Source organism: Scardinius erythrophthalmus (assembly GCF_964197995.2).
Source record: "Scardinius erythrophthalmus genome assembly, chromosome: 3".
Lineage (NCBI taxonomy): Eukaryota > Metazoa > Chordata > Actinopteri > Cypriniformes > Leuciscidae > Scardinius > Scardinius erythrophthalmus.
The window spans coordinates 12,728,200-12,754,983 of NC_138223.1; the positions used below are offsets into that span (position 1 = coordinate 12,728,200).

The 26,784-nt window shown below is 36.1% G+C and overlaps 1 protein-coding gene across 1 annotated transcript in view; it reads right to left on the minus strand.

Moving 5' to 3' along the window:
- sgcz (sarcoglycan zeta) overlaps positions 1–26,784 on the minus strand; it is a gene marked incomplete at both ends in the record, with an annotated part of 315,437 nt that overhangs the window by 42,485 nt on the left and 246,168 nt on the right. Inside the window, 2 exons of the mRNA XM_081362220.1 lie at positions 825–947; positions 15,588–15,675. Coding sequence (XP_081218346.1) covers positions 825–947; positions 15,588–15,675 — 211 coding nt within the window. The remainder of the gene's footprint in view (positions 1–824; positions 948–15,587; positions 15,676–26,784) is intronic.

Genomic DNA, 26,784 nt, shown 5'->3' on the forward strand with positions numbered 1-26,784 from the left:
GTGTTAAAAGCCATACTGAATCATCATTTCAAGTGATTTGTTAAACATACTGATTCATTCAGGAACTAAATAATGTGCACTCCACATGTGAACAGTGCGTTTTTAATCAGATTGAGAAGATATCGGATTCAAGTCTTTACATACTTAAATTCTCCTATTGATTAGATTATTTTTAAGTCTACATACAATCTGATCAAAATTTAATTCAATCAATCAATTATTTGGCTGCATGCAAACATATCAACTGCTAATTTTATTGAACTGTATAAAAGCAATACCGCACATTTGGAGTGACTCATCTCTCTCTATCACACACACAGCTCTGATGCAATGGGCAAAAGTTACTTAAATTAAAATAACAATGCATAGCAATGAGGTCATATTTTTTTTTTTTTAGTATTATTATTTTTTAATCATTTTATTGTTGATGGACAGATAAAATAAAGAGGCTGCTTCATATCAAAAACAAAAATGGGCATCTATCAACTGAAAGCACGTTGCCATAATGCTGCAGACAGCTCCATTGTTAATAATGGGATTGAGCTTGTTTTACAAGGTTCATCGTTCAGGGTTCTGGTGTAGATACACGCAACCAAACTTTTCTAATAACAATAAAAAAGTTGGGGAAAAAAACTGTATATTAGACCACTTATAATTCCTTAGATGAACTATATAACTTTACAGGCAAATGGATAAGTGGACACTATTTGATGGGCCAAATTTAAGGATAAACTCTAACACAAAGACACTAGTCTGTATGGTCTTACATGGATCATGGGTGAATGTTGGATGAATATGTGTGTTTGTGTATGTGTATGTGATACCTGTGACCCTCAGTTTATCTGTGCCAATACTGATCTCCTCTTCATCAGCAGAGAAGAGAACTCTCTCGCCATCACTACTTCTCACCTCGAACCGCTGACACTGGGCTTCTACCATCTCTGAGCCTGAAAAGAAAGAATAAGCCCTTGAGAAACAAGAACATAACTTTTGTGGCCCACATTAACCTCAAACAATCAGGAAAGGTCTTCTTGTACTAGAAATTGAGTATTAAAAAAATATCCAAGATTGTGGATGATGATAATTAATTTATTTAATTTAATTTAATTTATTTTATTTTTATCCAGTGCTATATACGTAAATAAATACAAGTTTAATTTAAGTTACATTTCAATTTCAGTTATGATGCTGCCTTAGAAAACAGCTGCCAGTGTTGACAATGACAAAAAGTCTCACTATGTTTCTGAACAGAGTTAATATTAGAGCAGCTGCTCATTGTTTCCAGGGTGTTTAAGGACTTAGTACAGTGTCAAATTATAGATGTATTTGTACAATACACTTACAGTAATTAATACAAGTCTCTTGAGTAAAAAATTGTCCCAAATAGAATTACTAATCATTCTTTCAGTCCATTTGCCTGATGAAGTCCTTGACCACAAGACCACAAAATATGTCATGAAACACATTTTATTCTGGCCAACAAGTTTTATATGGCAAACAATTTTGCTAATAAAACGGCATATATTAAAAGAACCTTTCCATATGTTCTCACTTAACTGAACTTAGTCATAATCTGTGAAAAATCCAATTAATGGCACATGGAAAGCGTCTCAAACATGAAATTATCCAGAGACAACAACCAACAACCTCAAATCTTGTCGGAGATTTTTGCAAGTAATATCAACATAAAGAAACACAAACTACATAATATAGTGGAAATATGTATGGAATATGGAAAGCCAGTGATGATTTATTTTACAGTTTCCTTCTACTAGTAATAACTGTAAGTTATTAACTAAACCAAACCCTAATCCTATAGTAAGCACATGTAACAAGGACACCTTGAAATACAGTGTAACCAGAAAGCTTTTCTTTAAACCCTGATGCATGATTATGACTTAGAGAAAGAGCTGAATTTGTATTTGTCTCATGCAAGGGGCTGATGTGAATGATGCATATGAAACTGATCTTGACTTTATTCACCAAAAATGACTTGGTCCAAAAACAACAGTGTCACTGAAATCTCAGCAGCTTTTAGTGCACTGCCCCAAACACACAGTTCAATGGCTTCACTGACTATATTATTCATCACAGCTATCATATCTTCCATGACCTCTGTGACTTTGGAGAGCAAACTTGGCTTTATTTGCTTGCCTGCATTGTGTGTGTATGACAGAAAGTAAACTTCTCTTTTTTTTTCTTAAGCCCACTCTCGCCTTTCTCTGCCATCCTCTATTGTCTTTCTAGCTCTTCATGCATTCATTGCCTGTCCTCTTACTTTTTTCAGTGTTTGTACTAAACAGACACCCTGACCTTTCTCCAAGCGCCCTATGGCAAATATAGCAGTCCATTAAAGCCTATAAGAATGCAAATTTGGGGATTTAATTTAGCCAATTTTTCCAACATGCCTTCCTTTATATTTACCAGTTTACACCTTATTGGATAGTAAATTAGATAGATACACTGTTTGATATATGGGACAACACATTTCTAACTTCAACCAGCTAATTGTTCTCAACATCTATACAATCATAATAATCAGTTTGATTTTCTCTAATTTTATCAAAAATGTGATCTGTCCTCAGACTAAGCCTCAGTACTTCACATTCACATTCAATTTATTATTAACCTTGAGATTAACTGAAGTAAATTTCTACAATTTTCTTTGAGAGGAGGCTCTATTAAATATACCTAAGGTTGCACAGCTGTGTCCCCACTCTCACATGTTTATGTCTCTTAAGCCTAGTAGTGAATGTTTTATGTGCAGTAGGACAACCATATTCATCCACACAGTCAATCAGAGATGAAGCACAACAAAAATAAAGTTCTTCCGCAAAATGCATGCAGTTTTGTTTATTAAAGTTAAATGATTTTTTGCCTCTTGTTCAGTTCAATTAATTAAAATGAGCTAAAGTAAAATGATTTTTTTAACATTTTGCACAAATTAATTCAAATGTGTTCAAACTATTATATTTAAAACTGAAGTTGACTCAATTCATTTGCGTTAAAACTACATGAATATTTTTTGTTGATAACTAACTGGGCAGTGGATCTGTAGTTCCCAGCATGCTTTGTAAGGGACTGTATTAGGAGAGTAATTTTAGGGTTTAAGTGTTATTTTATGTGTTTCCAGTAAAGGGACAGATGCTGGTAGTTTATGTTCGTTTTTAATGTTCAGTTATTTTGGACATTTAGAGTAGTTTCTGTAAATCTGTGTGTGTGTGTGTGTGTGTGTGTGTGTGTGTGTGTGTGTGTGTGTGTGTGTGTGTGTGTGTGTGTGTGTGTGTATATATATATATATATATATATATATATTCACTTCCCTCTCTTGCTCTTCTCCACTGTTTCTCAATCATTGGAAAAACTGTCAATCATAGTTGTGATGACACGACACTCAATATGCTGGTGTTCCAACTGTATAAAATTCCCTGTTTGTCTGCTAGAGCCATATCAGCGTCAAACTTCACTCAGTTCTGTTCTTTCAGTCAAGCTTTGCCTTATAGTCAGCGATGAATGTCTTTTAATGTGTTTGCTACTGTATGTGATCTTGTATTTGGGTTCGTACTTTGGTTACTGACATGTATTGCACTAGTTACTATTGACTCTGCTGATTCAGCATTAGCAATCAAGTCTTGTGTCAAGTGCATCCTGAGTGTGTGCAGATGATAACAGAGAATATTTGTTCTTGATTAGCCGAAGTTACGAACACAGAGTTTGTCTTGCCAGTTGATCATGTTCGTTTTGTTAATTAACTAAATCTGCATTTACTACTTGTTTAGCTTAATGCACATTGCTGCTTATTACCACTTTCTAATTTTGTGGGTTGCTGTTCTTAAAGCAATTTTCAAACATCTACAGGTAGTATGTCCATTGTTAGTTGGGTTAAGAGTGGTCGCCACTTTTTTGTATTTTTGGTTTTAGTAGCATAGTTTATGTAATGTGTTGTATATGCTGAAGACTTAAATTGTGTTTCTAAATTTTTTTGGTAGTTAGTTTAGAGGGTTTGGGTTATTAGTTATGGGAATTGTTTGGTTTTGATATTTTCTTTGATTTTGATTTTATTTTATTTGTTTAGTAACTTGTTCACACTGCGTTTTTTTTTTATAAATTGTACTCAGTACTGCACGTTATAATGTTGCATTGGTTGTTTCTGTTTTTTGAACATGCAATTATATCTCACTTAAATGTTATGCAATAATCAACATCAAGTACATACTCTAACAGTTATGTTTATGATTTTTTTGGTTACCATTATGAAGAAGAGTGGCTCTTTAGGCTATGGGCAATCAGTGATCAATATTAATGTCAGTCCTGAAACCAGTCTTTTCTTATTTGGTCAGTATATACATGGTGTATAATGATGAACAAAACTGCTTGTTTGAACATGTAGGAAAATAAAGTCTCAGTAAATTAATAAAAAAAAAAAATAATAATATTTGGACCGACATAAAAAAATTGTCTGACTAATGTAGTAAGTTACACATACTAGAGTAAATTTAAATGCTGTTCTTTTGAATTTTCTATTATAACATGATAATCTTAATCTTTTCAGAGACCCAAAGAAACAAATGTAGAGCTCATCTTCAGATCTTGAAGATATATATATTTTTTATATATACAGAGAGGTTTGGGTGTAGGACTATGTTAAATATAAAATAAAAAACAAAAACAAAAAAAACATGCAGTTCATTAATTCATTGCTTATCATTATTTTATTTTATTTTATAATTAGCAAGATATGTTGCATATCAGTTAAAGTTTCAGATCATTTGTTCTCTTTTGAGGGAAAAAGGGAAATAAAAAATAAAAAAAGTTGAATCTACATTAATTATGTAAGATAGTGATTAAAAACGTGCTTGAGTATAAGGAAAGGCTAATTTTGATTATGCTGATGAGACCAAGAGAAGTGAATGCTAATAAAGTGTTAATTTATACTTTTTGTATTATACTTTTTAGTATTTGATTAATCCTCTCTTGACAATATCACTGCACAGCCAGAGATGTGCTCATAGATCCACTACAGTGCATGATCATCTTCAGAAAAGATGTGACAGAATCACACCACAGGATTATGAAGGGAGAGATGTTTCTTTATTTCTTCCTTCCTTCAGAAAAAAGAGCTCTGATACTTAAAAGTTTTGCGGAGTATCAGAAAGCCCAAGATGTCTTTGTATCCACCAGAATAAAATAAATAAATAAATAAGATTAAAGGGTACATAACATGCACAGTTTCACCTAATCTCATGTTAATCTTGAGTACCTATAGAGTAGTAGTGCATCCTTAAAATCTCCAAAAAGTGTTTATTTTTATTATATTTATAAAAGAAAAAACAGCTTTCCGATTCTCTCCGGAAAAAGCCGAGCTCCTGTAGGCGGAGCTATATAGTCAAGCGGTAGCTTTCCAGCAAAAGACAGAAATCCGATCCAGTTGTACTTACATGAATGGGGTCTTTTATCACTGGGACCGCTCCACGTTTTAATAGCAAACGATTTGCAAATCCAGCGTCGAGGCCTTGTTAATAAAACATTTGTCACTGAAATGACCAGAACACACAACCGCACTTGCTACACTCCGTTGCTGCCCCGGAAAAACAAACTGCATCCACTGTTCCTGTAACACTGGGTTCTTTGCAAAGCTGAACACGGTAAGCTTTCCCTCACATCCAAATACACACTTTTTTGGAGACATTCTTGAACAAATCCTATGCAGCGCTGGCTGCCGATGATTTCCTGTTGAAGCGCGTTGATGTGCGCGGTCTCGCTCTCCTCTGGTCGACGTGTGCGTGGGCGCGCTTTTCCGAGAGAAATGCTAATTTAAGGAGTTCCACTCTGATCTACGTCATTAGATCCACGATCGAAAAAAAAACAGCCGAAACTTGCACCAACCCGGAAGTAAGATTTTCGGCACAGAAATTCTCCGTTATTCGTCCAAAATATATTTTTTAAACTTTGCCTATGTTTAGCATGAGAATCCATCTCTTTAACAGTGTAAACAACTCTGAATACATGAAACACCATTGTACCCCCCCTTTAAAAACAAATACTGATTTAAATTGGCCAAAATGAATGAGCAAGCAATGATTGTATATGTGGAAATTTGGTTAATTGGATAATGGTTGCACATGGTTGCAGATAGAAAACAATAATACTTCTTAAAAGTGGCACAAAGTTTTGTTTATTATTATTTCTGATAAATATCAATAATGCCAAACATTAACATCTTACAATTACGATAAAATTAAAGTTTCGTTGATAAAAACATACACATTAAATTACAAAATATTGATTAGCCGAGTGAATCGGGTCTAATTTACCAGTGGAACCACGACTATGCCTTCATGGAGATAAATCAGTGTTACCCAATATAGCAAAAAATGCATTTACCCTTATTAAGATAGATACCCTTATTTTACAAGGTGGCTATTTTTGCTCAATCGTACGTATTTTACGAGCTGCCCAATTCGTATGAATTCATACGAATGACCTACTGTACCCCTGACCCCGGCCCTAAACCTACCTGTCACTGGTGTTTAGACAAAACGTACAAATTCGTACAAGTGAGGTCGTACAAATTCGTACGAATTAGCCACCTCATAAAATATATACGAATTGGTCGTGAGATAGCTTTGGTTGCATCACAGCGGCCAGTATGATTTTACGCAACTGGAAATGCCCTAAAACCCCAGATCTAAAAGATTGGATTGATGGGATGATTGAAATTGCTGCGTACGATCATGTTGGGGAGACTGCATAGTAAGGTAGAAATGAAAAAAAAAAAAAGGATAATTTTGGCAGCATATACAAATGGAGTGAATGACTAGGGTGCTTAACAACTGTTTAATTCCCATGTGCTTTTGTTTTGATTGTATTCCACTGATTGTGACTAGTGGCTAAATATGTAATTGCAAAGGTGATTACTGAATACTTTGATTATATAAAATAAAATTATATATATAAAAAAACTAAATATTAATTACATTTGGTTATTCATGATTAAGCCATGTTGTTCACAATAGGTTGTTACCTCAGATTTATTCGCATGATTCAAGAGCTCAAGGTTCAAGTGCTTGATTACTTTAGTGATTCTCAGTGAATGTACATGTAAGGATTAAACACTCAATATTTACACAAGGACATCCTCACTTTCATAAAGCCATCCAGACTGCACCACTGCACGGATCCTTCCACTCATCCAGGTGGTTTAAATGAGAAATTTTATGCTACGGATATTAATGGCCTGCTCTTGAATATTAATTGGTATTGATGTACCTCTCATTTGAGGTTGGAGGAAATGGAAGCTTTCACCATAGGAGTAAAATGGCAAGAATATATGACCTTGCTATGGAAAATCAGATGGTATTACAGTAAAATGAAAAGATGCTTGTTCCATTAAAAAACAAAAAACAAAAAAAAAACTGGCATTTGCTAATTTTGTCAGTTGAAAAAAATACTACAAGAAAGCATTGAAAGGTCTTGAGTGACCAGTCATGGCCTTTTGTGGCATAGGATGGAAAAGTTTACAGTAAAACCATATATATATATATATAATAAAAAAATTATAATATAATATAATATAATATAATATAATATAATATAATATATATATATATATATATATATATATATATATATATATATATATATATATATATATATATATATATATGTATATATATATATATATATATATATATGTATATATATATATATATATATATATATATATATATTAGAGAGAAATGTTTCCACAGTTCCAGTATAAATTAAGTGTTTCTACATGGAAATATAAAGCTACCTTTTATAGGTAGTCCCTTCACAAAGTTAATCATCATATTTGGGGGTCCATGGCATAAAATAAGTTTGAAGACCCCTGTTTTACAATATCCTGAATAGCCAAATAACAGTGGGCTTTAAATCATGGGCTGCTTCATTATCATTCCAGTTATAGCAATTGACAGTATAGCTGGACTTGGATGAGGGTGAAAATATGTCCAAAATACAGTTAATATAAAACATGGAGGTTCTGATCTAAATTATTTTGACCATATAAACAATCTCAGCTGATGCAAAAAACATAGGGGCTCTTAAAAAAAAAGAAAAAAAAAATTCTTTTGAAGGTTTCAAGAGAAGTAGCTTGCAGAGAACGGGTGCACAAAATAAAAGCAAACCAGAGAAGAAGAAAAAAAAGTTGGAAAGATAAATTATTTATCTGAACCAGATAACCCTCATCAATAAAAAGGAGAAATAGGTGCATTTTGAGCACCTGCATTAATCAGTGGGTGTGTGTACATGTGTCTGGGTGTGGTTTGTGAACAGTGTAAAGAGACAAATAATCAAAGCTGTTGTCATAATCAACCAACACAGCCCTGAAGACTGATGCGTGTATTTGTACGCATTAATCTCCATACTGTATGTCCTCTCTCTCTCTCTCTCTCTCTCTCCCTCTCTCTCTCTCTCTCTCTCTCTCTCTCTCTCTCTCTCTCTCTCTCTCTCTCTCTCTCTCTCTCTCTCTCTCTCTCTCTCTCTCTCTCTCTCTATGGAGGATTTAAGCTCACTACCTCTAAGCGGCAATGTGGCATTGCAAATGATGATATTCATTTAAAACTAGCAATTTATTATTGCTAAATTACACAACATAAAACAGCACATTAAATTTATAAACGTTCCTCTACATGCATGCACACTTTGCCAATGTATTCTTATCGTGATTAATTACTTGGAACTAATCACTCAAATCACCAGATTTTTGGTACTGCGAAACTTATAATTGATGATTGAAGCCCTTTGAGGCAGCTGTTTTGAAACTTCCAGGTAGATCTCCATTTAAATTGGTTCTCTTATGCCCTGCAGTGGATGCAATGGAATAAAAACTTTCGAAATAATATTATGTGGAACTTTTCTTGACTGACTGAAATTTAAATCCATACTGTATACAAAACTTCATCTAGAATAGATTTTGCCCTTGAACAGCTGAAATTCACCAAGCAAATCGTTGTTAGTGCAAATGCCCCTTTTAAAGTCATGTGAAGTAATAAATAGCAATTTAGCAAACCAATGATCCATATTTTTTCTGGTTAGCTTGATCTTGTTAGCCCTTGATGGTATGCTTTCATGAACAATTTAATCAGTCTGTTGAATTCAGTCTGCATAGAACGTCAATGGAGTAGCCATTTTTAATGCATAATCGAACACATAATAGTTATAAAAATGTACAATTGAGCATTTGAATGTATTTATAACAATACCTAATTGAACATGAACTGGCTAGCAGTGTGCTAAGCTGCCTGGTTATTAACAATCCCACAAAAACACTTTAGGATGTATGTTGGACAAAAAAAAAAAAAAAAAAAAGCTAACTAAAAATGCTACAGACCTGTTAATTGATTAACTGTAAGTTATCTTACCATATAGGCCTGGTGATTTTATGTTGTTTAGTTAATGTTTACTGCATTATTTAATGTTTTATGGACAGGCCACTTACGATAAACTCTGATTTCATCATGTGGGTTTCCATTTTACCAACTGTATTTTTATCATCCACCTTAAGAAAAAAAAAAAAAAAAAAAGGTTTTGGTAGTTTAATTAAGCTTAGTATATTAACATCATATCACTTAATGAACTATATAAGTATAAAATATGAAAGCACCAATATGCCATCCTATAATACCATTAAAAAAAAAAAAAAAATGTTTCTGGTTGTTTACCGTAAATTTAGCAGGGTATCAGTGGGTTTGTAATGCAACTGGTATGTTAAGCGTTAATCCAACGTTTTGGATACTGGCAGTGCCCCTGTCCCACACCTGAGTCCCCAACGTCACACGTGTCTTCCTGTTGTCCTTGTCCGCCCCCAAGAGCATCTCTAGCTCATGTCCTCTCTGTCACCCAGTGCTAATGAAATCATCTCCCACTCTCTCAAAGCGGAGAAGCCATTCATTATGCACTCCACACTTCTAAAAATGAAAAGTCAATAAGACAAAAAGCAGATGCTGTGTTCCCTCAATGTCCTCTCAGTTGTTTGGCCTCTGGAGGAGGTGCTCAGAGGAGAAACGAGCACACAGCTGGAGTCGAGCGTGAGAACAGCCCATGCACGGATTATTTCCCTGTCCCCCAATTTCAATCATCTGTGCAGGGACCTCGTGGCAAACAGCGGGATGCCTCAGGTTAGCGGAGAAGGATGGAGGGATGGAGAGAGAGAATGAAAACAAGATCTGACAGCACAAGCTTGATACTGCATTTCATCACCAGCTCACTTCCAACACACAGCCCATCAACTCCTCCAACTAAATCCTGCCGCACAATAATTTAGCAAGGCAATACGATGCTGCAAGAAGGTCAGGAAGAGCATTACTTCACACCACCATTTTCCAGAAACACAATTGAGGGTCACAAGGTGAGGATATTCTAAAAGGTTAGCCAAAAGTAGGGGGGGGGGGGGGGGGTTTGCAAACTTTTTTTTTTGCCAAAAGTTTGCGGTCGGTAAGAAATGTTGTATCTTATGCTCACCAGGGATTTGCATTTATTTATTATATATATATATATATATATATATATATATATATATATATATATATATATATATATATATATATATATATACATATATACACAGTATATAGGCTTAGGCTATATATATATATATATATATATATATATATATATATATATATATATATATTAGTTTGCAAGTTTTGTTAGCTTGTTTTATAACAATGACTGGAGAAAATCCGATTTTGTCTTAATGTGCAAGGTCACTCACTGTCCAGGATGCCGATTGTTATTTGCAAAAGTTAATTTTAACGGACGGAACCAGATGACCGTACACGCTCAGTCAATGGACGAACTGACAGGATTAACGTTAACGCTACCTCCGGTTGAGTGGCCTGACTTCTACACCTACCCGATAGAGAAACTGAGGACATATAAATATATTTAGATGCCTATAATATAACTATGTTCTGAATGGTCATGTAAATACTTGTGTGGTGCGATCCGCAGTTCTGCCTAGCCAGCGCCAAGACGACAATGTAAAGAGTGACACTACGGTGCAATTTTAATGATATGAATATTTTCTAAAAATAAAAATTCCAGATACAGCATACTCATTTTTCATTGATTCTTGCACCCAAGAACACAACAAGATGACTTTTAATAATAAAAATAATAATTTAAGCTCCTTATTATGTAGCCGAATCTGTGCTGGTTTGTATTGGCCGCCTCCAGTTTTCCGTTTGTTTTGCCTCCAGCTAGCGCCGTGACGTAGGCGCAAAAGGGGTCTATATACTTGAGTCTATCTTCAACTTATGTCAGAGGGCTTAATTTTTATGAAAATTACCTTTTTTATTCTTTCCTCCTTTTTGTCATATATATATATATAGCCTATACATATATATAAAAACATTATTACAATTTAAAACAACTGTTTTCTATATTAGAATGTAATTTTTTCCTTCATTGCATCATTACTGCAGTCTTCAGTGTCACACAATCCTACAGAAATCATGTAATAATGTAACATGTAATACACTGTAATGCAATAATGATGTAAAACATGTAATAATTAATTTTTTACAATGGATTTTCATCCAACTCTGGGTCTGGCTAAAGGGTAATACAATAGTCAAAAGTCATTTAAACAATAAAGATTGTGATGAAAGTATTAATAAGTTTCCAAGACAGCTTTAATCTGAGCTTCATATGACAAAAAGGAGGAAAGAATAAAAAAGGTAATTTTCATAAAAATCAAGCCCTCTGACATAAGTTGAAGATAGACTCAAGTATATATATTCCCTGAATAAGATACAGTTCATATAAGCTGTTGTGCTTACAATTGTGACAATGAGCACTTATCAGGATCAATTAAATACTGGATATTCAAAAGTATAGTTCACAGCACCATTGCTGTGCCATTGTTGCAGTACACTTGCACGCTTGTGGGGACAATGACTTACATTTTCACCTCCCTAAACATGACACTGAACAAAACAAACTGTGATTGGTTGCTTTTTTACATGTCAGTCAGACGTCCTCTTGGGTGGTTCTTGGCCAATGAAAGCTGCAATGGTGTCCAGACCTTCTGCCGTCAGTCTGAAGGTCTGGCAATGTAAGACTAGTTGGGTTTCGACTGGGTTGAGAACCTTGGGCCTAACGCCACAAAGACCATGACGGACTACAGCTCTCAGATATTTAAGCGACTCCCTTATGAACAGAGGATGAAGTCATGATCGCAGCGCTCCCGCTTCATGCTCACCACAACGCAACGGTGCATCAATCACCTGAACTTATGGGCCATATTATAAAAACAGAGACCTCTGGACTCTTGGGCCAAGCTATCAGAGGACAGCCCAGCTCTCTGGCTCTCAGCACCCCTACACAATTTCTGTTTGAAGATTAATGTACTTGCAGAGAGTGGGTTCAGGGACGAGAGAACAAGGAGAGAATGGAAACAAACAGGAGTGCAGGAGAGAGAGGTGATACGGTATAACTTTGCTGCCTGTTTGGGAGCTAATCCCTGCAATGAAATTCCCTAAATGTTCAGACAATGTCGAAAGAGCCTGAAGGCAACGGCTCTGCAGAGCGGGTGATGTCAAAGAGAGGATATAGAGGGCACATTGGCGAGAGCGCTATATGACTCTCACTATGCTGTATGCAGAGGCACTATAGTAAATACTAAACTAATAAAGAGACTTAATAGAAATAGAAAATTACTATGAGGGCAACTTTTGCTCCCAAACATTACATATATGGGTGATTTTTATCACTTTTTAATTTGCATTGGTTAATTCATGGTCCTGCTGTGTATATAATAAAGCTCAATGGGACACTAATAGCCTGAGATTTACAAAACAGGCCATACGAGCCATATAAGGCTTGCTGTATTTTTGCTAGGAAAGCAGATCTATATGCTATATTTAGAATCAGATAATTTAATTTCTAAAGGCATATCTGGTCTGGTCATTAATAGAGCAAGTTCCAGCTGCAAAGACCAGTATATGTTGTGTTTTACATCCCACCAGTGAACGAATGAGGAACGCTAAATGGGACGTGACGAGATTACAGAAACACAAACAATTAATAATTGAATAAATAATTAAATTAAGTTGAATCAGTAAATCAAATTAAATTCTAAAAAAATAATAATAATTATGAACCAAGGTGGAAAAACACTTAATTTCCAAAAATGCTGTTACCTATTGAATTTATCTTTACTGTAAATCATTAAATTCTACTTTCTTTCATTGCAGTTCAAATTTGTTTTCAACTTCACGTAAGATGTGGCCAATTTAATTCAAATTCCAACTCATGAACTAAATAAATTATTCAATTCTGAATTTTGCCCAACCCTACCAAACCATGCAGCACTAAAGCCATGGTCACACTAGACTTTGAGCATGCACAAATTCTACTCCACTTTACAGTAATGCTGCGATCCTGCATGTTTAAAAATTGTGTTCTTTTAATTCAGCAAATAGGTCACGCTGTGACCTTTCTTCTATTGGTTCAAGTGATACGAGTAATCGCAGGTCAGGGTTCACCATACTTGAACTTTGGAAAGCAGCGAAATCCGAGCTTGCGTTTTTGTTCTCTACCATCTGTATGAATGGAAGTCAATGGAATGCAAAATGAAGTGTGACCGCTCCTTTACCCATATCCAACTGTCACGACCAGTGGAAAATCTGAGAAAATCCACCAAAGTTTCAGTATTTCTTTGCTGCCTGTTACTAATACAGGGGGAATATGCATGTTTGTTCTTTTCTCTGTTTTCCTTTGCACAGCAAAGCTGTGATGTGCTGTAGTCCATGAGCAGAAAGTGAGGGAGAGCATCTAGACTTCTGCTGGCTTTAGGGGTGGTTGCTTCTGCTCTGATCTTACAGCTAGTTTGAGTCAGGTAGCTCTTTTTATACACACACACAAACATAAACACTCTGCCTTGCATACCCTGGAGTGGGAAAAAAAATCCCAGACAAGCAAAGAGGATTCACTGGAAAACACCAGAAAACACAGGGGCTCCAGAAACCCCTGTGGCTGCATTGAAATAGAGCAGTAATTGATGGAGGTCCTGAGCCCAGTAGGCAGTCGTCCCCAGAATGCAACCTGCTGTCTTCTGAAACGTGATGGTGAAACTGAGCTTCTACTGAAAAAAAAAACAACAAAAAAAACATAGGTCTGCAGGATTGGTGCAATGTTCTGTGTAAATGTGCATCATGAGTTACTCTGATGTACCTTGCACATGGAAAAAACAAAATCAGTGGTTAAACTGGACCAGAACAATCTGAAATTGTTTGTCAATCCAAATCGTTCATGTACACTACCATTCAAAAGTTTGGGATCTGTAAGATTTAAAAATATATATATATTTTATTATATATACTGTATATTATGCTCAACAAGTCTGCATTTATTTGACCAAAATACAGTAAAAACAGTAGGCTAACATTGTGAAATATTATTACAATTCTACAGACATCATTCTAATATGCAGATTTGGTGCTCAAGTTACTTTTTTCCTTAATGTCAATGTTGAAAACAGTTGTGGAAACTCTTACGTAATACGCAGATGTCTTTACTGTCACTTTTGATCAATTTAATGTGTCCTTGCTAAATAAAATCTTACTTAAAAGCTTAAAATCTTACTGAAACCAAACTGATTCAGTGCCACTGATCTCTATCTCATCATCATCTTCTCTCAGACGCAAGCTCGACCTCGGCTGGTGGCCCACTAAACTAGTACCACTAACCAATCAGGACCAATGTGGAAAATGATGTACATAGTACAAATTACAAAAGGCTTTCAAAACAGGTAACTGTACCTTTTGGGAGGTTGGTGTAACACTTCGGGTCTCGTAGAGTCTAAAATGGGGTCTAATGGGTCTAATGGGATCTAAGTACTTCTTATTAAAAAACAAAACAAAACAAAAGGCAAGATACAAGAGTCGATAGCTTGGAACCCTCTAAAATCCCAGAAAACATAAAACACTATTAATTAAAAATGCACACCAATTGACAAGAACCGACAAAGAAAAAAGTTAAATAAGAATACTTTAATATACAAGGAACTAATTAACTGAAAGAAAATGCCAGGAAACAAACAAAAGGCAAGAAACCTGACAAAACAAAAGAGTCTCAGTTGAGGTGGACGCTGGACAGTAACTAACACCATATTTGAGAGTTCTTCCAATGTAATCTCTGCATTTAATACAGTCCAAAAAAATAAAAAATTAAAATAAAAATCCAGGCCCAAAAGCCTTTTGGAGTGTCATTAAATGCCAAAATGCCATCAAGGTAATAAAGTAAAAGCAATCATAATGCATATTTTATGTTTACTGACAACTTACTGACAATGATGAAATTGTCATGTCTTTTTCTTATTCAAATTTGTTCTTTCATGTAAATGAGCATATGCCAAATTGCATATTAAGGTTTGGAGGGCAAAGCAGTAGGAGTTCTAATCATTAAAAAATTGTGGTAGCTCAAACAATAAAGAGAGAATATGAAAAGCACATGAGCTATTAATGAAACGGGCCACTGTGAAATGAGAATCTGTGAACTCTGGCAACATGTCCATGAAATAGCTTAAAAATGCCACTCACCCACAGTGAGTTGTCCTGTCAGCTGGCCAAGGTTATTTCGTGCATTCACTGTCACATTGCGGTCTGACTGTAAGACCAGAGGACTGTCCTGAAACACACAGTGAAGAAAGAAACTGGTTATATGATCCGGCATAATTTAAAAAAGTTACACAAGATAAAGCAATAAGTCAGTAACAAGAACAAGGAAAAGGAAACAGAGGAAAGTGAAAGTGATCTTGCAACATTGCATCTCATTCACAACATTGTATTTTGGTTGCTGTTAGTGATGTTGTACAGCACCTCAAGAACATTCTAGAACATTGACACCATATGAAAAAGTAAAACAAATAAAACACTTTACAAACATTGTAAAAATAAGTTGTTTTAATATATTCTCCACTACTTGGTTTTCTTTAAACAGCCTTAAAATGTTACAATCTGGTCTCATTGTATTAATACGTAATTTTCAAAGATAGAAAACGTACTTTTTTGTACGTTTGGACAGATGCTGAAATGTATGATATGGACGTATCTGCAACAATTTAGCGTTACATTATTACGATTGTACAGCTACAACGCGTTAAATATTTACGAATCTTTCATATCATTAAGATATCTGTATAATTTACCTTTTACCGTTTTATAGATAAATGTAAGATCCCTTAACCCTACTCCCAAACCTAAACATACCCATTTTATACAGAAAAAGGATAAAACGTAATGGACCATAGGGAAATGGCAATTTTATTAACAATAGGCCTATAGCATTAAAAGATATTTTGAGCAGCTAATCCTACTCCTACCCCTAAACCTACCCATAACCATTTCTTAAAACTACATAGGCTACAATTGACCGTTCGCAAAAGCCACGCCCCCTAGTTATTGTTACTATGCCCGTCAAACAATTGAGAAACAGACACATGGCTGGGCTGAGCTCCATACCGGTATAAGTGATTGTTTTGGAGTAATGCAGCAGACATATCCTCCAGAGCACGACAGAAAGGGCTGCAATATGCAGTGGAGGGATATGTTCAAAATGTTAAAATAAGCAAAGACAGGAATATTACAGCAATCGAGGCCAGTGCTTGAAGTTGGGGAAAAAGGTGCCAGTAACTGTTACTCTCATGCATTGGCAAATCATGACATTTGAGATTAATACAGTAAAAAACAAAACTTGAAGATATTGCTGGTACAACTACAATTTATTGTTATTTATTAATATAAATGTATTTAAACAAGTCGTGTGTGTGTGTGCTTGTGTTGTGTGCAAACGGAACTCCTCCAAGTCTGCAAGTCCAAAAATACATTTAGGCTATGGTGAGTTTACTACATTTTATTTTATTAAATGCATTTATGGTGAGATTATTATATTTTCATGTCAATCTGTGTTCGTTTTGACCAAGAACCATGCGCTGTCACTTTAATTCAGCGCGTGCAGCACAGCAAAAATAGACTCGTGCAGAAACGATTGCAGCATTCGCGTGCAGTGTGAAAGCTTTACCTGTTAACATGGGTGCGAAAAAAAAAAAAAACGCACTGTAAACGGACTACGGAGTATATGTGAAACGGGCGTGACTGACGCTTATATATTATATACGCTGACATATGTATGCTTATTAATCTTCGAGGCATTTAGCTGTGAGTGAGGTCTCCCACACTGCTTAATCCATTGTCGGCATCTTTCCGCTTGGGTCTTGGGTTTTGGAAAGGCGAAAAAAACGACCCCTCCCTCTAAACTTTTGGGGTACCTAGTGTCAGGCTTGCAGGTGCCATAGGCGCATCGTTTCACCATGTGCTGAAATCGCAATGTTTGACGGAGGTCCTTCTCCTTAGTTACAGTTGCTAAGCTAGGATTGGACGAGGACCGTTCGAGGGCGGGGTTTTGCGAACGGTCAATTATGAAGAAAGAACAACAGACGTGTAATAACAATAATTTTTTATTGCGAAAATGTCAAAACCGGTACCAAAAGTCGTTCAAATGACGATGTGTTGCAGTCGCAGTCCTCTCTGTCAGTATATAATAGTTTTGAATGAGGTAATTTGCAGAGCAGAATTTAAGTTATTAATCCATGAAAATGTTAATCCGGCTTCGCTCTGTGTGTAGTCGCGCGCGCTTCTCCAAGTAGTTCACCGACTGAAACACGGCATGTCGCGATCTGTGACGAACAGGCGAGAGCCAATGAACGTTTGATATCACTGCCGTAAAACATGTCATAACGCTTCTTGAGGGCGCAATTTTTGAATTTGAATTCATCACGAGCGCGGGATTTGACGTTTACGGTCGCTGCAGAGAAATAGGGATGAAGACATGTTTACAAGAAAGAGATCCAAATTCAGCCCTTTCAGCGATGGATAAAGGGCTGAATTTGGATCTCTTTCTTGCAAACGTATGGATTCTAAAGATTTGGATTATATAAAGCTAATAAAATGTATGTCTTTTGTGAATTTATGTTGGGTTTTGGTGTATTATGGTTCTATTAGAGAAAACACATTTTGTGTCTCACTGTAACTAAACTAAATCTTACAAAATGGTTAAACGATTAAATAAGGTATTTTTAAGGTTTTAAAGTGTAACGTCTTGTTTAACAGCATGTAGGCTAATCCTCCGAAACGAGTTTGCAGCAGAGGGCACAAACAGAGCGAAATGTTATTATTTCTTGAGTAAACTGCATTTAATAAATGCGACTGAAAGCGTAATTGATAAGACAATTGAAAGCAATATAGTCAAAACATTAATGCCACGATTCAATATGCATAAATAGCAATACGTACAAATTTGTACGCCGGTAGAGTTGTTCATACGTAAATAATTTACGTTTTTGTTCTGTCAATACGTAAATATTTTACGTTTCAGTGCTGTAAATACGTAAATATTTTACGTTTTAGTGCTGTAAATACGTAAATATTTTACGTTTTAGTGCTGTAAATACCTCAGTGTTATACGTTTCTGTGTGTATAAAATGTAAGTAAATGTACATATGATAGAACCTGCATACAGTTTTTTTAAAACAGTAGGAGGGTTAATTGCTTATAAGTAAAGCAGAAAAGAAAAAAAATAATGAAATGAAATGAGATAATGACTTGAAAAAACTGAATAAGTAAATTAATAAATAAATAAAATGTCACCTGATGATGCCGGTTTTTATCAATCATACTGAATTGACATCATTTGAATACAGAACCATGACGAAAAAGATGACACTGGAGCCTCATATTTGATCTGTACTTCTCTCTTTTCTCTCACTATTGTCAGTACACTCACTACTGTTTTATGTTATTGGTAAACATTTTCATTTGAAAGATGGCAAAATTATTTTGATGACAGCATATGTTGTACCAGAGGACCGGCTATACATCATCATAACAACGTTCCTGCAATGTTGTGAAAATATTTATGATGGTAAAAACGTAACATCTGTCGTCTTAAGTACACAGGGAAAAAATCTTAACACAACTAGCTGTTGACGATGAGTTGAGATATGAGATGATTGACATTTACATCTGTATTTAATACGGGTACTTGTGATCGGACAACCTGAAACGGATGTTATAATAGTTGTAAACGGGTGTGCAAGGTAATATTATACAGAAGATAAAGAATGATAGACAGGATGTTAATGTGTTCAATGTGATGCTGTATGTGATATCTGAACTGTCAGAGACTCAGTATGTGTGTGTGTGTGTGTGTGTGTGTGTGTGTGTGTGTGTGTGTGTGCGTGCGTGCGTGCGTGCGTGCGTGCGTGCGTGTGCATGCGCGTGCGTGCGTGTGTATACACATGCATGAATGCACTCTGGCTGGCAGGGGTGTGTGTTTGTGTGTTCATGCATGCTGTGGATCACTGGATTCAATGTCTTTTTGTTGTGTGCAACTTTGATCCTACTGACCTACACATCCTCTTCCATAACAGAGCCCCTGCTGTAGCGTAAATCAAACACAAGCACTGAACACGTCGTAGTGCCCTGCATATACGATTCATCTTAACCCCGGTCAGAATCATGAAGGCATGCAATTCTGAAATCACCCCATCATAAATAATGTCAGTATATTATTTAGAGTGTTTTTGTGTGTTACCTTTATAAGCTGATCTGAGGCTCAATCTATTTTAAAGCTTAAGAATCTGGGCATGAGAATTCAGCCCTTAGATTAGCTTCAAAGCACAGCGCTCCCTTTATGACATTGATCGACCTGCCAGGCCACCAGATCAATATATCGACAAATACAGTGAAGGTCCACAAGAGCAAGTTCCCCATTTCTTCGCTTTCTCTAAAAAAAATGTTCCCCCTTATGTGTGTATGTTTAGTGTGTGGCCAAATTTCTTCACTTGTAATGACAAACATGTAGCAACAGAATGGTTTTGATATTATAGAAACATGTGCGTAATGGCTTATTCCTGACTATTTTTATTGTCAGGGTCGAAAAAATAAAAATAAAATGATTTATATTCATTTAATTTAGACATTCAGTTGATTTTTTTTAATGACACTGTTGTATACAATTAATATCAATCAAAATCAGAAAATATATAAGTAAATTATTAAATGATACATCAAGAAGTATGTAGGTTTCAAATTCTTCAATTAAGAAAACATTCTGCACTTTTGTGAAAACTCCTTTTATAATCAAAAAAGCTAAACTGCATGAAGAATCACTTATTTACGTACATCGTGTCTACACTTACTGTACATATAATGAGAGGATTTAAATGATGTCAAAAAGGCACAGAAAAAATAAACAAGTTATGTAAACATACACAGCACTTATAGTCACTTATATGTCAGTGTTGTAATATAATGAGTAGTACTTAGTTGATCGCTTGAACAATAGAAGGAGTTTGGAACTGCACTGGCTGTCTCAAACTGTATAATTTTAATCCAGATGATGTCAATCTAATGGAGTAAAACACTATATTCTCTAATTACCTCGGAAGCACCCACTTACCCAGCGCTGTGTGTTATCACCATCTGTGGCATGCATGTTCAGAAGCTGAGATGGACAGTTTCATTGTTTTTTGATCATGGGTAAATAAGCAATGCAGAAGACAAGGTTTCTAAAAGGGCTAAAGTAAACAGTGAAAGGGCTGTGAAGTTTTAAGCACATGACAAATCCATTAAAGCAAGCTTTGCATTTTCATTTTAATTGCTCAACCTTGACGAAGATCTCCAAACACTCACCATTCAACTCCTTTTATCTAAACCCAACATGAACGGCTTGTGAAATCAGTCACCTGGTGGCACAGAGCTGACATATGTAAATAACCTCATGGCCATTTACATGAAAAGAAGCCACTTCGTCTTGAGTGTTATCCTTTTGTCTGATATGTATTTCCATTCCAATCAAACAGAAACAAAATCTGTGTCCACAGCTCACTGTCTCATTCTTCTCCTTCCGTCTTTACACAATGCTAAGCAGGATGCACAATGAGCAAGATACAGAATGAGGAGAGAGAATTTGTGTAAAGAGCATTCAGGCATGATCATTCTGTGTTCCTCCCCGATGTCCACCTGTTCTTCATTATCACTCTTTCATTGTTTTCCCTCTCGTTTAATGACACACCTGCTGAGATCCTAAATTTAGACACCCTTTTTCTTCTGCTGTGGCGACCCCTGTGATGTCTCCTATTGAACGGATTCTGTTTGATCTTTAATCACAAAATCATACACACGCACAAATCCTCTCCTTATAACAAACAAAGCAGAGACACAATGTAAATAAAAAAAAAACATTTTGAAGTTTAGTCAGATTTTAACACATTTTGAGAAGTGAATTGTCTATTGTTTCATTCTGGTTAAAATGCACACAGACATTCAGCTCCACGGACAGCACACATAAGAAACCAGGAAGCATTGCTGATGGCACATAGGAGGCAAAACAGATGATGCTAGAGACTTGAAGTAAGTTCAGGGTTAAAAGACTTGTCTCTTTCTGGAGTAGAAGAGGAATTAAATGAGGAATCTCTCATGATGAGTGGGTGTGAGATGTCAGGCTTTTGAGTTTAATGTACTGTCTAACAAACTCACTTAAATTGCATCAGAGAGAGGCATTTCAAATGCCAAAGAATAAAATAAAAATCATGTCTTTTCTCAGTAATGTAATGAGATATTGAAACGACACTATTGCTTGTCATCCAATCAAACGAGTATTACTCATTTACCTCCTTCAGACTCCAGGAGGATCATGTTTATACATTTGTGATCAGTAGTAGGGCTACACAAATTCATTATATGGCATTCAAATCATTAATGTTACATTAAAATCAAAATATGGCATAGAGGGAGAATTAAATCACAAAATAGACACACAAACACACATATATAAACTATATATAACTTATATACGAGTGTGTGCGTGTGCGTGTGTGTGTGTGTGTGTGTGTGTGTGTGTGTGTGTGTGTGTGTGTGTGTGTGTGTTTAAAGCCTCATACCTCAACCCAGCCTTAAATCTTGAATGAAGTGTCGCACACATTTTGGACCATCTCTTTTTGTTTTCAATGCAATAGTAAATATAGAACTGGTTGTCTGAATAAGTACTCAAGAAACACTATATATAAAGACTAATGTTTTATGTATTTAAGGAACAGAGTGTCTTAGTCTAGCATTTGTCCTCGAGTCAACCAATACTGACTTAAATAGGTTGTGCAAAGAAAAAAAAAATAGGCTGTGCAAAGAAAAAAATAGCGCCCAAATAGTTACAATAAACTTTATAACCTGTGAGTTGATGAAAACCTAATGCTGCCTTAAAGGAACACTCCACCGTTTTTTGAAATAGGGCTGATTCACCTTCTTTCCTACATTTAGATAGGTGGGCAAATGCATTTTTGTCTCAGTACATGCATTGTTTTAGATTGACAGGGTCGGCACTAGCTTAGCTTAGCATAATGAATGGAATCCTTTGTTGCCAGCTAGCATGTCCTGAGTAAAAGTGACAAAAAACACCTAATTACTTCTTGTGGCCTGCGTATTCACAACGAGTACAAATAGTGATGAGTACAAATAGAGATATTTCCTAGGCAGATATTGACTTGGGACTATATTAGGGGGAAGCAGGTGAAGCACTGCTACCTGGTATTGCTACTGCTAACTTTAGATATCACGCCCAAGTAGCAGTGCTTCGCCTGTGCTTCCCCCTAATATAGTCCTTAATATATAAGTCAATATCTGCCTAGGAAATCGCCTAGTGTTAATCTGCATCGCTATTTGTACTCGTTGTGAATACGCAGGCCACAAGAAGTAATTAGGTGTTTTTTTTATTTTTTTATATACACCACTTTTACTCAGGACATGCTAGCTGGCAACAAAGAATTCCATTCATTATGCTAAGCTAAGCTAGCGCCGACCCTGTCAAACTAAAACAATGCATGTACTGAGACAAAAATGCATTTGCCCACCTATCTAAATGTAGGAAAGAAGGTGAATAAGCCCTGTTTCAAAAAACGGTGGAGTGTTCCTTTAAATGCAGTTTAAAAACCTTGTTAACCTCATTGATTTTGGTAAAATGTTAATAATATAATGACATGTGCAAATGTCTGGCCATATATAAAGCCACAGTATCAACACTGACAACACAGTGTTTAATTATTTAAAAAAAATTGTGTTTCTATTTTCTGAAAAGTAGCAGTTTTGCAACATAAAAGTAGCTAGCCATTTCTGCCCAACACCGATTATATCCTAATATTCAAATATTAATAAAATACACTCACTTTTAATTTAGCTTAATAATCAATTTAATGCATCTTTGCTGAATAAAAGTATTAATTGCTTAAAAAAAATAGTAATATCTGAACCTATTATTACCACTTCAGAAAAAGCTAACAAAATTCCAATTTCATTCATTTAACCTTGCTGTGGGAGGGTGTGGAAAAGGAAACCTTTGCCATGAAGGGGAACACGATGTGAAGAATGACAAACCAATCTATCTCCAGGTGGAATAAAGGTAACAAGGTTCCATTTATGACACTATAAAATAGCAGAGAATGAATGTATGTTCCTGCACACTAAGGGGATATAAAGCTTAAGACCACATTTCTGCCTTTATGAAGGCACGTCTTAGGAAAGACTCTCAGCGTAAGTCTTTGTGCCTCTTACAGGGCTAAGCACCATGGAGGTTCAGGTGAACTTTCTGAGGGCAAGGCCAAATAACGTAAAAGCCAAATGCTTAAAGGTTAAGTTTTTATAGTTTGATAGGTGTGTGATAGTATTATAATAGGATCTAAGGGATATATAAAAAACTATATCATGATCTAAGATAGTTACTTACATTTAGCCAATTCTGACATATTTTCTCCAATAAAACTCTTGATTCATTATACTGAGTTATAAATTCAAAGTGACATACCTCATCTATTGAGTGCTCCAAATTTCAGAATATTATATGGATATGAATATTCAGTTATTGGGCCCTATTTTAACGATCTGAAACGCAAGTAACTTTATGGGCGGATCTTGGGCGCTGTTGCTATTATACCGGCGGGATAAATGACTCTTGCGCCCAACGCAAATCTAAAATGGGTTGGTCTGAAGTAGCTACATTACTCATAGATGTGGTTTGGGCATAATGTGCAATAAACCAATCAGAGCGACATCTCACATTCCCTTTAAGAGCAGGCGCAATTGTTCCATGGTGGATTGCTATTATAACGGCGGATTTGCCAGCAGCACGTCAGGAGCGGTTCACAGCCGAGGAGACCGACGTTCTCACCAGGGCCGTAAAAGACAGAGAAGTGACATTGTATGGGGATGGGAGAAACCCACCCAAATTAGCTTCGGTTAAACAGGCGTATAATAATTTTGGTAAATGTGTAAGCTAGATTTATGCCTATTTTTTCACATCTTCATGGACACCACAATGATTTCCCTCATGTGTAATATTTTTCCTTGTAATTATGTATATGGTTTGCAAAAATGGCAACTGCTGCGTCTGTGTGTAGATGAGATAAGCAAAGTGTATGCGCGTTGTGCACACGCTACATTATGGCCAAGCATGTGCCCTTAAAATAGCATCTGAATAACGCGCCACTGAAAACGCGCCAGTGACTTTAGACTAGGTTTTTCCTGGTCAGTGGTGGAATTGTTTTCTAAACCTGCAAAATAGCACCAGGGAATGTTTGCGCCGGAACACGCCTCCTCTTTTCGCTGAACCGCCCCCGGGAGCGCAAGTTCATTCCTTAATTTACCAACGTGCGTCTGTCGAGGGAAAAGTCCGCTGTGCGTCGGGTGCAAAATAGGAGTTATGCATGCGTCGGTGCACAAAGTCAATTGCGCTGGGTGCAAGATAGGGCCCATTATGTCTTCAGGCACTTTAACTGTAGAATTGAAAATAATCCAAGATATTTTAAATGAACAAAGATATTTGCTTGACTGTTTTTCTACCCCCTCTTTCTATCACAATGGCCATTTGTAGTTCCTAAAGGCACAGAGGGGCTGATAGTGATCTGGGCCTGAAGGCCAAATGTTTGTACTTTGGGGGTCGATGAATTGTCACACCTTTAGTACAGTGGTGGAAGTGTAATTATCTGATTGGTCAGTTTGAATGTCTCACATTTGGGTTTTAGTCACATGGTCAAGGAAAGGATAAAACAAGATTGAAACTGTTGCTCTGTCTCTTTGATGCTCTGGCTCTCTTCTTCTCTGGATCCCTTTCTTGGGGGCTCCTCTTTTCTTTCTCTCTCTCTCTCTCTCTCTCTCTCTCTCTCTCTCTCTCTCTCTCTCTCTCTCTCTCACTCTCTCTCTCTCTCTCTCTCTCTCTCTCTCTCTCTCTCTCTCTCTCTCTCTCTCTCTCAGGTAACATTTTTCACATATGCTGGGTACAATTAATAATATAAGTTATCATCATTTCATACATTTATTTTGTAACTATTTTAAGTGTAACCATAACCATATTTTGGCATTAAACATGTTCAATTACAACTAATGTGCTAACTAGTTTTGATTTGGTATTGACTTTGAAGTGCTACATATTGCAATACAATATCGTCGCTATCTATAGCAACGCTCTCCCACAAATATTAAGCTATTGTAACTGCACTTATTTCCGTCGTTGGTATAAGTGGCAGTGGGTGGTATAGACAAGAAATGTGCAGTTTTCTACCATCTTGCCAATAACGTTTCTTTAGTCATTCGGCAGTTCTTGCAGCTTGAACCACTGCAGGAATTCCACCCTTACATAACCAACAATATATATTTGAGTTGCTGCACTAGTCTTCATGTCCAAATCATTGCATTCTGTTGTGTGATTCAGGCATCTAAACACCTACAATGTACTGTAGTTACACTAAGATTTAGATAGCTTCAGTCACTGCTCCGGATGAGATCAGCATGCAAAGTGGCTTTAGATCTCACACACACATTCACACACACAAACACTTTTGAGATCTCACAATTTAATCGAAAGCCAATACTTTTAAGGCAGCTTTGGTGGAAAGAGCACTGCCAGTCACTGCCAAACAGAAAGCAAACATCTGTCCGTGCGTGACTGTGGTGAATTTGTCTCCTGAATCACATGTAAACACAAACGCAAATACTGGCTTTCATTGCCTTTGCCACTGTGCCCTGTAACATTGCAATGCAAGGGCAAACACATGTCCTCAAACACCCACGCAAAACAATATTTGTATACTGTATGTGCCTATACTAGTGAGATCTGGGCTGGTAACCAAAAAACTGTGAGTCTGAATCCTTCATTAACGTAAAATTGCTGAGTATAAGGGGTTGGTAGAACTATGAGCACAAAGGTATGATGAAGTTGTTTGATTTTCTAATAGTCCCTGAATCACCTAATCATCATCTCATAATTATAAACCAAAAGCTAAATTAGACTCAGGTGTGTTTGGAGGCCCGGCAGACTTAACAACAGATGTGCTGATCCGACTAGTCTTTATTCATCTAAACTATAGTAAAAGAAGCGTGATTTCATTCAATCTCTCTTAAAAGGTTAGACACATATTTCATGTTTTTCTGTTTTGCTCACAGGTAAAAAAAAACATTGGATAATGTATGGTAACACTTTACAAAAATGTCCACAACTTTTGATTTTAATAAATGCTTAGTATTTTTGGCAACACTTGACAAAATAGTCATGTGCCTCAACAAGTAAAGTCATAACATAATGATACCTTTGCAAATCATAAGCTAATGATTAATTAAAGCAGACAACTGGAAGTTGAAATACATGGCTTCGACCCATTGTGGTAATTAACATATTCATTTACACTATTAGTTAATA